This window comes from Takifugu rubripes, chromosome 17 (genome assembly GCF_901000725.2).
Source record: "Takifugu rubripes chromosome 17, fTakRub1.2, whole genome shotgun sequence".
NCBI lineage: Eukaryota > Metazoa > Chordata > Actinopteri > Tetraodontiformes > Tetraodontidae > Takifugu > Takifugu rubripes.
This window is the reverse complement of record NC_042301.1, coordinates 7,893,442-7,906,044: the sequence shown is the minus strand read 5'-3', so window position 1 is coordinate 7,906,044 and position 12,603 is coordinate 7,893,442. Positions and strand designations below refer to the sequence as shown.

At 49.9% G+C, this 12,603-nt stretch overlaps 1 protein-coding gene across 10 annotated transcripts in view; it reads right to left on the bottom strand.

Moving 5' to 3' along the window:
* Positions 1-12,603, bottom strand: part of LOC105418933 (adhesion G protein-coupled receptor L3-like) — an 85,976-nt gene that overhangs the window by 7,563 nt on the left and 65,810 nt on the right. For 6 of the 10 annotated variants that reach the window (XM_029850339.1, XM_029850338.1, XM_029850342.1 and 3 more), the window contains exons 15-22: positions 11,971-12,147; positions 10,455-10,664; positions 9,369-9,589; positions 8,347-8,413; positions 7,966-8,057; positions 6,397-6,565; positions 5,204-5,383; positions 4,539-4,632 (exon numbers count right to left, since the gene is read on the bottom strand). In XM_029850339.1, coding sequence (XP_029706199.1) covers positions 4,539-4,632; positions 5,204-5,383; positions 6,397-6,565; positions 7,966-8,057; positions 8,347-8,413; positions 9,369-9,589; positions 10,455-10,664; positions 11,971-12,147 — 1,210 coding nt within the window. The remainder of the gene's footprint in view (positions 1-4,538; positions 4,633-5,203; positions 5,384-6,396; positions 6,566-7,965; positions 8,058-8,346; positions 8,414-9,368; positions 9,590-10,454; positions 10,665-11,970; positions 12,148-12,603) is intronic. The other 4 variants (XM_029850341.1, XM_029850344.1, XM_029850346.1 and 1 more) reach the window with 1 other exon arrangement.

Sequence of the window (12,603 nt, the reverse complement as noted above, 5' to 3'; positions counted from 1 at the left end):
AAGACAGTGAGGCATGAAGACAGTGAGACATGAAGACAGGAGACATGAAGACAGTGAGACATGAAGACTGAAGACAGGAGACATGAAGACAGTGAGACATGAAGACAGTGAGACATGGAGACATGAAGACAGTGAGACATGAAGACAGTGAGACATGAAGACAGGAGACATGAAGACAGTGAGACATGGAGACATGAAGACAGTGAGACATGAAGACAGGAGACATGAAGACAGTGAGACATGAAAGACAGTGAGACATGAAGACAGTGAGACATGAAGACAGTGAGACATGAAGACAGTGAGACATGAAGGCCATGAAGACAGGAGACATGAAGACAGTGAGACATGAAGACATGAAGACAGTGAGACATGAAGACAGTGAGACATGAAGACAGGAGACATGAAGACAGTGAGACATGAAGACAGGAGACATGAAGACAGTGAGACATGAAGACAGTGAGACATGAAGACAGGAGACATGAAGACAGTGAGACATGAAGACAGTGAGACATGAAGACATGAAGACAGTGAGACATGAAGACAGTGAGACATGAAGACAGGAGACATGAAGACAGTGAGACATGAAGACATGAAGACAGTGAGACATGAAGACAGTGAGACATGGAGACATGAAGACAGTGAGACATGAAGACAGGAGACATGAAGACAGTGAGACATGAAGACAGTGAGACATGAAGACAGGAGACATGAAGACAGTGAGACATGAAGACAGGAGACATGAAGACAGTGAGACATGAAGACAGTGAGACATGAAGACAGGAGACATGAAGACAGTGAGACATGAAGACAGTGAGACATGAGAAGAGACATGAAGACCAGTGGACATGAAGACATAGGAGACATGAAGACAGGAGACATGAAGACAGTGAGACATGAAGACAGGAGACATGAAGACAGTGAGACATGAAGACAGAAGACATGAAGACAGTGAGACATGAAGACAGGAGACATGAAGACAGTGAGACATGAAGACAGTGAGACATGAAGACAGGAGACAAACGGCCGTGATGGCTCACACACATTTATTGCTTCTCGAGCTCCACTGCTGCTTCCAAGAGTTGGGCTTATTAACCTGCTGATACACATCTGGCTCTGATCTTAATGGAGGAGGACACTGACAGGAACTCCTCAATCTGATATTTGAGGACACCACAGAAGAAGCCAGCAGTCTGGGCTCAGAGAGCATTAGAGCACAGAAGTGATCTGCAGTCACAGACAGCAGTGAAAACTGTATGGAGCTTATTTTAAACAAATTCATTTGACAGTTCCTTAACAAGTTCAAATCCAGTTGACCTTAAACCAGGGGTGGGCAAATCCAGTCCTCGGGGGCCGGATCCACGCCAGACTTTCTGTCCTACAGGTAAACACGTTCACCCCGGGTTCCATTTACCTGGGTGAACGCATTTACCTGGAGGACAAGTCTGGCGTGGATCCGGCCCCCGATGCCCACCCTTAAACCAATTCCAGTTCAAATCCAGTTGGCCTGAAGATGTTTTCCTCTCTTCCAGTGGAGTTCTCTCTCCTACCAAACTGATGGAATCCCTGGTTCTTATGTGCTGTGCTGGTTCACTTGAGACCGTTGCTACTGGATGGTCGTGGTTGTGGGAGGTCATTAGCATTATCAAAGGGCGATGGACCCTTCCAAAGCTTCCACTTGTGAAATATTGATCACCTACCCTCTTCTCTCACTTGTCACTTCCCATCCGGACTGCTGCCGTTCTTCTTCTATTTGGTCTCAAATGCAAATTAACTTCAATTGGCTCAGAAGCTCCTTGAATCATCGCCTGAACCCTCGTTACCCCACCACATCACCACCAGTTTAAAATCCTCCTGTTAATATTGAAGGATATTCACAAACATGCTCCTCCTCCTAACCCTAACCCTCCTAACCCTAACCCTAACTCTAACCCTCCTAACCCTAACCCTCCTCCTAACCCTAACCCTAACTCTAACCCTAACCCTCCTAACCCTAACTCTAACCCTCCTAACCCTAACCCTAACCCTCCTCCTAACCCTAACCCTCCTCCTAACCCTAGACCTAACCTCCTCCCCCTAACCCTAACCTCCTCCTCCTAACCCTCTAACCCTAACCCTAACCCTCCTAACCCTAACCTCCTAACCCTAACCCTCTAACCCTAAACCTCCTCCTAACCCTAACCCTCCTAACCCGAACCCTAACTCTAACCCTCCTAACCCTAAATCTAACCCTAACCCTCCTCCTAACCCTAACCCTCTAACCCTCTAACCCTAACCCTCCTCCTAACCCTAACCCTCTAACCCTAACCTCCTCCTCCTAACCCTAACCCTCTAACCCTAACCCTCCTAACCCTAACCCTCTAACCCTAACCCTAACCTCCTCCCCCTAACCCTAACCTCCTCCTCCTAACCCTCCTCCTAACCCTAACTCTCCTAACCCTAACCCTCTAACCCTAACCTCCTCCCCCTAACCCTAACCTCCTCCTCCTAACCCTAACCCTCCTCCTAACCCTAACCCCCCTAACCCTAACCTCCTCCTCCTAACCCTAACCCCCCTAACCCTAACCTCCTCCTCCTAACCCTAACCCTCCTGACCCTAACCCTCTAACCCTAACCCTCCTAACCCTAACCCTCCTAACCCTAACCCTAACCTCCTAACCCTAACCCTCCTAACCCTAACCCTAACCCTCCTAACCCTAACCCTAACCCTCTAACCCTAACCTCCTCCTCCTCCTAACCCTCTAACCCTAACCCTCTAACCCCCTAACCCTAACCCTACCCTAACCCTAACCCTAACCTCCTCCTCCTAACCCTAACCCTCCTAACCCTAACCCTCCTAACCCTAACCCTCCTAACCCTAACCCTCTAACCCTCTAACCCTAACCCTCCTAACCCTAACCCTCTAACCCTAACCCTCCTAACCCTAACCCTAACCCTCTAACCCTCTAACCCTAACCCTCCTAACCCTAACCCTCTAACCCTAACCTCCTCCTAACCCTAACCCTCCTAACCCTAACCTCCTCCTAACCCTAACCCTCCTAACCCTAACCTCCTCCTCCTAACCCTAACCCTCCTAACCCTAACCCTCTAACCCTAACCCTCCTAACCCTAACCCTCTAACCTAACCCTCCTAACCCTAACCCTAACCTAACCTCTAACCTAACCCTCCTCCTAACCTCCTAACCCTAACCCTAACCCTCACCCTCTAACCCTCTAACCCTAACCTCCTCCTCCTAACCCTAACCCTCTAACCCTAACCCTCTAACCCTAACCCTCTAACCCTAACCCTAACCCTCCTCCTAACCCTAACCCTCTAACCCTAACCCTAACCTCCTCCTCCTAACCCTAACCCTAACCCTAACCCTCCTCCTAACCCTAACCATCTAACCCTAACCCTAACCCTCCTAACCCTAAACCCTCCTCCTAACCCCAACCCTAACCCTAACCTAACCTCCTCCTCCTAACCCTCCTAACCCTAACCCTAACCCTAACCCTCCTCTAACCCTCTAACCCTAACCCTAACCCTCTAACCCTAACCCTAACCCTCTAACCCTAACCCTAAACCTCCTCCTCCTAACCCTCCTAACCCTAACCCTCCTCCTAACCCCAACCCTAACCCTAACCCTAACCTCCTCCTCCTAACCCTAACCCTAACCCTAACCCTCCTCCTAACCCTAACCCTAACCTCCTCCTCCTAACCCTCCTAACCCTAACCCTCCTCCTAACCCTAACCCTCCTCCTAACCCTAACCCTCTAACCCTAACCCTAACCTCCTCCTCCTAACCCTAACCCTAACCCTCCTCCTAACCCTCTAACCCTAACCCTCTAACCCTAACCCTAACCCTAACCCTCCTAACCCTAACCCTCCTCCTAACCCCAACCCTAACCCTAACCCTAACCTCCTCCTCCTAACCCTCCTAACCCTCCTAACCCTAACCCTAACCCTAACCCTCCTCCTAACCCTAACCCTAACCCTAACCTCCTCCTCCTAACCCTAACCCTAACCCTAACCCTCCTCCTAACCCTCTAACCCTAACCCTCTAACCCTAACCCTCTAACCCTAACCCTAACCTCCTCCTCCTAACCCTCTAACCCTAACCCTAACCCTCTAACCCTAACCCTAACCCTCTAACCCTAACCCTAACCTCCTCCTCCTAACCCTCCTAACCCTAACCCTAACCCTCCTCCTAACCCTAACCCTCTAACCCTAACCTCCTCCTCCTAACCCTCTAACCCTAACCCTAACCCTCTAACCCTAACCCTAACCCTCTAACCCTCTAACCCTAACCTCCTCCTCCTAACCCTCTAACCCTAACCCTAACCCTCTAACCCTAACCCTAACCCTCTAACCCTCTAACCCTAACCTCCTCCTCCTAACCCTCCTAACCCTAACCCTAACCCTCCTCCTAACCCTAACCCTAACCCTAAGTCTGTTCCACGCTTGCATTCCTGTATGATCATGAACACGATACGCCGTCTGAGCCTGCTGCTGCTAATAAAGATGAGTGATGGGATGCTAACGCTAGCTAGCCTCTGGTTACCTCTGTTGAGCGTCGCGGAGCTGTTGATGTCTCCAGTGATGAAGGAAGACTCCTGCTTCCTCACAGTGTCATTCCACATCCGCCGGATGCGACTCTGTGAGCAGGAGAGGAGACGCCACGGAGAGGAGGAAAACGAGGTGGCAAAGAAATGGTAGAGGAGCGAGAAGTAGCGGAGAGGGAGGAAATTATAAAAGAGGAGGTGAGAGATGTGAAATGTCAAAGAATTTAGTGGAGAAAATGTGAGGCATCAGTGCCATAAATGCTGGCATCAACGTTAATATTTAAGGTTGTGTCAGGCTTTGGGCAATATCACTTTCAATGCAAAATACTTTTCATGCCTACAATTTCTTTGTTGTACAAGATCTTCAGTCTAGGCTCAACTCAAGCTCAAATTCATATGATCTCTATAGGATGAGGATATATACTGTCAAGATGATGTAATAATGCTGTTTGACATGATGTCACACTTCAGTAAATCTATAAGAATGTCTGTCCTAGTGTATAGGAACTCTAGAATCGCCTGTATCACAGGATCTTTAAAATAAACATATACGCACTCATCATGTTGAGAACACACACACAACCTTACACAAGATCTTTAAGGCCGAACAAGTTGAAAGTGATAACCGACAGCCCAAAGCCTGCGTGGTGGGCTCTGGCCTCACCTGAGAGTCTGCCGTGCTGTAGCGTCCAGGTGTGCAGGCAGGTAAGCTCACCTGTGAGCCTGTGGAGTAGCGGCCGGGGGTCCTGGACGTGGTGGTCTTGCTGGAGGAGGAGAGTGACGTCTCCACACTCTTCCCGCTGCAGCAGTGCGTCCGCAGACATTTGCCATATTCTTTACGCACCTGGAGTCAAAATTCCAAGAGAAGGACTGAAGTTCCACATTTAGCAGAGAACAGGCTTCACTTGCTTTTACCCTTGTTTCCTCTAAAGTCTTTTCTGTGAGTGCTAACTTGATAAGAAGGCTGATATGACAGGGTTAACGTGATGCCCCCCCCCCCATAAATGTTACTCCAGGCAAATATCTGACTAAATGCTCACGGTGCTTCGAGCCATCTGTGAGATGAGACCCGTTTACACTTGGAACATCCTCATTCAGGTCCCTTAACAAGCGTGTTGGACAGACGTGTGTTGCTCATGCTCAGTCTGAGCAGCTCTTTTGGAAGCTTGGTCTACCTCCCACACTCAGGGTTCACCAATGAACACACTGGTCATGGAGTCTGAGTAAAGGGCACAATCCCTCTTCAGCGGTCCGCAGCAGCCAGAATATTTAGCATGAGACGAACTTTCATGACTTATTGTGGGGAGACGCGACAAAAATAGCCCAGGATGTGTAGACGCTCCTAGGAGCCGCTGTTTAACCCAAAAATGAAAAGTAGAACATCAAACTCTCAGAAACACTCAGCGCAAACTCTCAGAAACAAGAGGGGTTCCATTTAGCCAGCAGATTTTTTCTTTTGGTCTTTTGGTCAGTGAAGTTAGCACATCATGCCGTCCTAATTCTTGGTGCCCATTTCCCCACCAAGGCAGTGGTGCACAAACAGAAGGATACCCCTAATAAAGAAGCACCTGATTGGCTGTCACCTTCTTCACTGCTACATCTATCAACAGACTATCAAGTGTCACATCATGGTGAGGTCATGTAGCTGACACAGCTATTGGCATCAAGAGAACTGCCATTAATCTGGTTGCTAAAGCTAAAGAGAGGAATGACAGGAAGTGTGACAGGTGTGTGAAGCGCTGAGCAGCCAGTCGGGTCACGTGGTGCCCGACCACACCTGTGAGAGCCACAGACCGTGTTGGTGGTACACCTGTCTGCCTGTTCCTGCTTGGGTTTGTCTTAGCGGGTCCACTGTACCTTCTTCTGCAGAATGCAGTGGAAGATGAAGATAAACATGCCCTGCAGGGAGTTGAAGATGGTGAAGAGGTAGGCCATGATAACGGTGCTCTCATTGATGTACATCAGTCCAAAAGCCCAGGTTAGACCCAAGAGACACAGCAGGGCTATGGCCCCGATCACCCAAGACCTATTGAAGAGAGGAATTAGTCACAATGTGACCAATTCTGCCACATGAAACACATAAGGAATGTAAACGTGCACTTTGGGAAGCTTTGCCTCTTTCTGTTAAATGTTAAAGATCATGTTTATTCTGAAGTCCCAAACTGGAGGTTCTGGGCAGACAAAACGATGGGAGGATTTTCTGAGACGTACAAGTCCTGGCACATAAGAGGGGAAATAGAGAAGCTAGTTGCCATCAGCCAATGATCAGTGCTCGGGGCTTTATGCCAACATGGCGCCCAGATGTTTCCACATCAGCCGGCCCCACAGCCAGGCTGACCCTGACCCTGATCCTAACCCTGACCCTGACCCTAACCCTGACCCTGACCCTTACCCTAACCCTGAACCTAACCCTGACCCTGACCCTAACCCTGAACCTAACCCTGACCCTGATCCTAGCCCTGACCCTAGCCCTGACCCTAACCCTGACCCTAACCCTGACCCTAACCCTGAACCTAACCCTGACCCCTGATCCTAAACCTGACCCTGATCCTAACCCTGACCCTGACCCTGATCCTAACCCTGATCCTAACCCTGACCCTAGCCCTAACCCTAGCCCTGACCCTAGCCCTGACCCTAGCCCGGCACCCGGATTGGTTCGTGGTTAGTTGGGTTAGTGGATGCAGAGCCAGAAAAACAAAAGGAAGATGAAGTGGCTCATGATTAACAAATACAGCACTAATTAAGTGAAAATAAAATTCAAATTTAATCAGAAAGAGGGGAGAAAAGGGAGGAAAAGAGATCCGAGAGCACCAGCAGCAGAATCATTGTGTGGCGCTCGTCTGTCATTAGGCTTCTTAATTACCTTTGTGGTGCATTAAAGCAATGATTAGCTATGAGCTGCCCTTTCCCAAACCCCTGAGCTGCTGTCAAGAAAGAAAAGCTTGCCAGTCAATATTTAAAACGATGATTCCACCGCCAGAGCCGCTGGGTTTGGCAGCCTGAGCTCGGCGGAGCTGTTCGCCACCTTTGTTTTTGGCTAAAGAGGGTAGAGCTTCCTGTAATGATCAGGATTTATTGGGAATGAGGACATATTTCAGTGACAGGGTGATGTGAATAACCTCTGAGAGAAACATTGACTCAGAAACTCTGATGAAAGGATGATGGAGACATTCCTTTGTTTCGAAGACTTTGGTCACTGGAAATAGTTGTGTCAGTTTTATGCAGATACAAGAGAAATATCTTGTTTCACGCACGTTTCTCCTCAGATATAGCAAAGAAATACATTCCAAATACAACAGTAAACAGAAGAGCTACCTTTATTCTCCATTTTTATGCTAGCTGAAGGTTATAAAATGAGCCCATAGAAAAGATGAACACTTGTTCTCTTGTCACTCTTTAGGAGACAAATGGCAGACATGTACTCACTTGATGTTGTCCAGACATCCAGAATCAGGTTTGAGAATGGCTGTGTGATGGAACATCTTATAAAGGGCGATGCCCAGGAAGATAACGTTGAGCTGAAATGTATGCAGACACACAGCAGTTCGAATATTATTGAACTGGCATCAAGCCTCATTAAAGCTCTGTCAGCGAGTGCACGCATCCTTTAATTCTCCCTCCCAGCACTAATTTGTTCACATACACAATATCAACCCACAATTAGCAAATCCTTTATGTATTTCTCATGAAAATGAGCTCAGCAGCCACTGATGCAACAGATATTCAGTGTGTGTGTGTGTGTGTGTGTGCGCGCGCGTGTGTGTGTGTGTGTGTGTGTGCGTGGGTGTGTGTGTGTGTGTGTCTCACCATAATGATGAGGGTAGCAGGCCCTATAAAGCTCCAGATGAAGTATGTGTCCAAACGCAGCCAGCATCTACAGAGGAACTCAGTTAAAAAGTGCTCTGGTCTCAGATGAAGATGAACGCTCACATATCAAATACACACCACAGACATAGAGCCTGTCAGATTTATCCAGATAATTGAGGGGCAAAGATTACGGATGTTCACAGACTTAAAACACAGAAGAGGAGGCGTCAACGAGACCAGAGCCAGCAAAGTTCTGATCCAGAAGTTCTGACCCAGACATGGATAGCATCATAGACAGACGCAGCACCTGCCTACCCACTGACCCACACAACCCCAGGTGTGCTCAGTACGGAATTATCACCTGAACATCTCCCATAAACAACTGAAGAAACCAGTGGAAGAAGAGAGATGCCCCAAAATGTCCTCTAGTGAAGCGAAAGGGGGCAGAAAAAAAAACAAAAATTGGATGGAAAATGGATGACGGATTCATGAGCAGGTGCTTTTCAATTATTAATCTTTCAATTTCCCCCAACATTTAAGAGCCCTCCCTAATGGGCCCCTGTCCCATGAAGGCTCCTTCCCCAGTTCCTATTATGGGAGGAGAATGGAACTGAGCACCACTGCATGACATGAGCACCAGTAGCTGGTGACACGTGACCCACTGGTGATGATTCCCAAACCTCTGTTTCACACCGACCTTCACCGAGGGTTCGGGTTAAAAAACAGATCATCGCTCCTCACCAGTGAAGCGGCATCATCATCATCATCATCATTATTATTATTATTATTATTGGCTCTAATTATTCATCCGCAGCCGACTCTTATGTTGATCATCTCACAATGAAATCTAAGTGGAACCAGGACGGCTTTAACGCGGCTAAATGAGCCCTCCAGAAGAGCCACGTCTTGTAGGACCTTCTGCGCCAGATGCAGCCAAGTGCCACCAGGCGGCCCCCCCTCCCTGAACCCATCCTCCATCTCTCCTTCAGAGCCAACTCTTTCTCCCCACCACACGTCCTTACACTCGGTCCGTGCCATAGCTCCTGTAGTCCACTGCGGCAGAGACGGCCACGATGACAGCAGGCACTCCATAACCTGCCAGGTAGAAGTACTTGGTCCTGGAGTGCTCACTCTCAAACACCTCCACCAGCATGATGTAGAGCTGCACTCCTTCCAGGAACATCCAGGTAAAGGCTGCCAAGAAGAAGAAATGGAGCAAGGCAGCAAAGACGGCGCAGGCGATCTGGCGTGGGAAAGAAAAGATGGAGAGGGTTTACACGAGCCCCAGTGGACAGGGAATGGTTCATAAGCAAGAAACACTCACAAGACAGAACTCAGATTGATGAGGCCAAATGCGTGAGGTCGTAAAATAACATGTGTAGAACAGAGTTATGGGTAACAAAGCAGATATCATTTAAAAACATCACCAAAAAATAAAGAGATATTTAATAAGAACAAATATGCTGAGTCAGCCTGAACCCTGAAGATGAGCCAGATGTCATCTCCAAAGCAGCGACAGACCAGAGCCCAGCCTTAGGGTTAGGGTTAGTTAGGGTTAGTTATGGTTAGGGTAAGTTAGGGTTAGGGTTAGTTATGGTTAGGGTAAGTTAGGGTTAGAGGGTTAGGGTTAGGGTTAGTTAGGGTTAGAGGGTTAGGGTTAGTTAGGGTTAGATGGTTAGGGTTGGTTAGGGTTTGATGGTTAGATGGTTAGGGTTGGTGTTAGTTAGGGTTAGATGGTTAGGGTTAGTTAGGGTAAGTTATGGTCAGGGTTAGTTAGGGTTAGTTAGGGTTAGGGTTAGGGTTAGTTAGGGTTAGTTATGGTTAGGGTAAGTTAGGGTTAGGGTTAGTTATGGTTAGGGTAAGTTAGGGTTAGGGTTAGAGGGTTAGGGTTAGGGTTAGTTAGGGTTAGAGTTAGTTAGGGTTAGATGGTTAGGGTTGGTTAGGGTTTGATGGTTAGATGGTTAGGGTTGGTGTTAGTTAGGGTTAGATGGTTAGGGTTAGTTAGGGTAAGTTATGGTCAGGGTTAGTTAGGGTTAGAGGGTTAGGGTTAGTTAGGGTTAGTTATGGTTAGTTAGGGTCAGGGTTAGGGTTAGGTTAGGGTTACTTACTGGCTGATCAGCCCTGTTGATCCCGACCAGGAACAGTGACTCAGCAATGAAGAGGCTGATGCAGAGGTTCTTGTGGATGGTGTTGCGGTCACTTTGCAGCCCCCGGAAGAAGCAGAACGTGAAGATGCAGATCAGTAAGCACACCAGCGAGAGCAAGATGCCCACCCACGTGATGACGTCCAGGAGCAGGTCGTGCATGCTGTCTGCTTTCTGGGGGAAATAAGGTCCAGTTTATTATTTTTGCTCTTCAAACCTCGTTATCTTGAGACCTGGAATCCTAAAGAAACAGATTTGTGACTCATGTTGCTGTAACCTTATGCATGATGGAAGAGGTGATCCTGGTCTACAGCCTTCCCAGCTGTGGTGACACCACGTTAGGGTTAGGGTTAGGGTTAGGGTTAGGGTTAGGGTTAGGTGTGGGCAGGTGTGCACGTGTGTTCTGGCTCCATCCATCAGAACCAGAGCAACGTTCAGCAGAGATTAATCTCCTGCCCAGAGCCAGAGCTGGGGTGTTCCAGAGCACTGTCACCCTAACCCACGTGCACCCCCCTTCCCTCCCTCCCACCTCCCTCCCTTCCTCCCTCCCACCTCCCTCCCTCCCACCTCCTTCCCTCCCTCCCTTCCTCCCTCCCTCCCACCCCCTTCCCTCCCTCCCACCTCCCTCCCACCTCCTTCCCTCCCTCCCTTCCTCCCTCCCTCCCTCCCACCTCCTTCCCTCTCTCCCTCCTCCTTCCTCCCTCCCACCTCCCTTCCTCCCACCTCCTTCCCTCCCTTCCTCCCTCCCACCTCCCTCCCTCCCTCCCTTCCTCCCTCCCTCCCTCCCACCTCCTTCCCTCTCTCCCTCCTCCTTCCTCCCTCCCACCTCCCTTCCTCCCACCTCCTTCCCTCCCTTCCTCCCTCCCACCTCCCTCCCTCCCTCCCACCTCCTTCCCTCTCTCCCTCCTCCTTCCCTCCCTCCCACCTCCCTTCCTCCCACCTCCCTCCCTCCCACCTCCTTCCCTCCCTCCCTTCCTCCCTCCCTCCCACCCCCTTCCCTCCCTCCCACCTCCCTCCCACCTCCTTCCCTCCCTCCCTTCCTCCTTCCCTCCCTCCCACCTCCTTCCCTCTCTCCCTCCTCCTTCCTCCCTCCCACCTCCCTTCCTCCCACCTCCTTCCCTCCCTTCCTCCCTCCCACCTCCCTCCCTTCCTCCCTCCCTCCCACCTCCCTTCCCTCCCTCCCTCCCACCTCCTTCCCTCCCTCCCCTCCCCTCCCTCCTCCTTCCCACCTCCCTTCCTCCCACCTCCTTCCCTCCCTCCCACCTCCCTTCCTCCCTCCCACCTCCCTCCCTTCCTCCCTCCCACCTCCCTTCCCTCCCTCCCTCCCACCTCCCTTCCTCCCACCTCCTTCCCTCCCACCTCCCTCCCTTCCTCCCTCCCTCCTCCCTCCCACCTCCTTCCCTCCCTCCCACCTCCCTCCCTCCCTTCCCTAACCATAGCTACCCACACGCTGAACCGCTGACCCTCTGATATTACCCACCTTGACCTCCACGTGGGCCATGAGGACAGCGAAGCTGGTCAGGTGTGTGCAGGAGCAGCTGGTGTGTGTTCGGTTGGTGGCCAGCAGACGACAGTCCTGTGTGGACCAGAATCCCATCATGGTGCGCTTGGAATAGCTCCAAAAGGAGCAGTTGGGATTGAAGTTCTCTGGGGAATGCTGGAGTCAGGGAAGGTGGAGAAGAAACAACGTAAGAGGAGGAAGGCTAACCAAGTTAGGGTTAGGGTTAGTTTCAATACGATATTTAGTAAAGTCAGAAAAGCAACGCTTGAAGATGTGGTTTGACCTGCGTCCCTTTAGCAGTCGGAGCTGATGCGACACCTATGGAAGCCCCCTATAGCGAGGCCTTCCCTCACAGGGAGTGGACTAGAATACTGTACGCTCTAAAGAACCCCTCGTTATTTTAGATGTCAGTCACAACGATGTCAGTCGTTCGTAAACCTTAGCAGAACATCTGTATGCAAATCAGTCCTATCAGGAACAGCTGTGATGGGAAAACAGCCAATTCCCTTTGAACACTTCAGGAATTCAGCCCAATTAGCTGGTGGTCGACTGGTTTTTGGGCTTCCCCCTCAAATCAGGGGGAGTCAGAGGCCACCTTAGCAAGCACAGGTC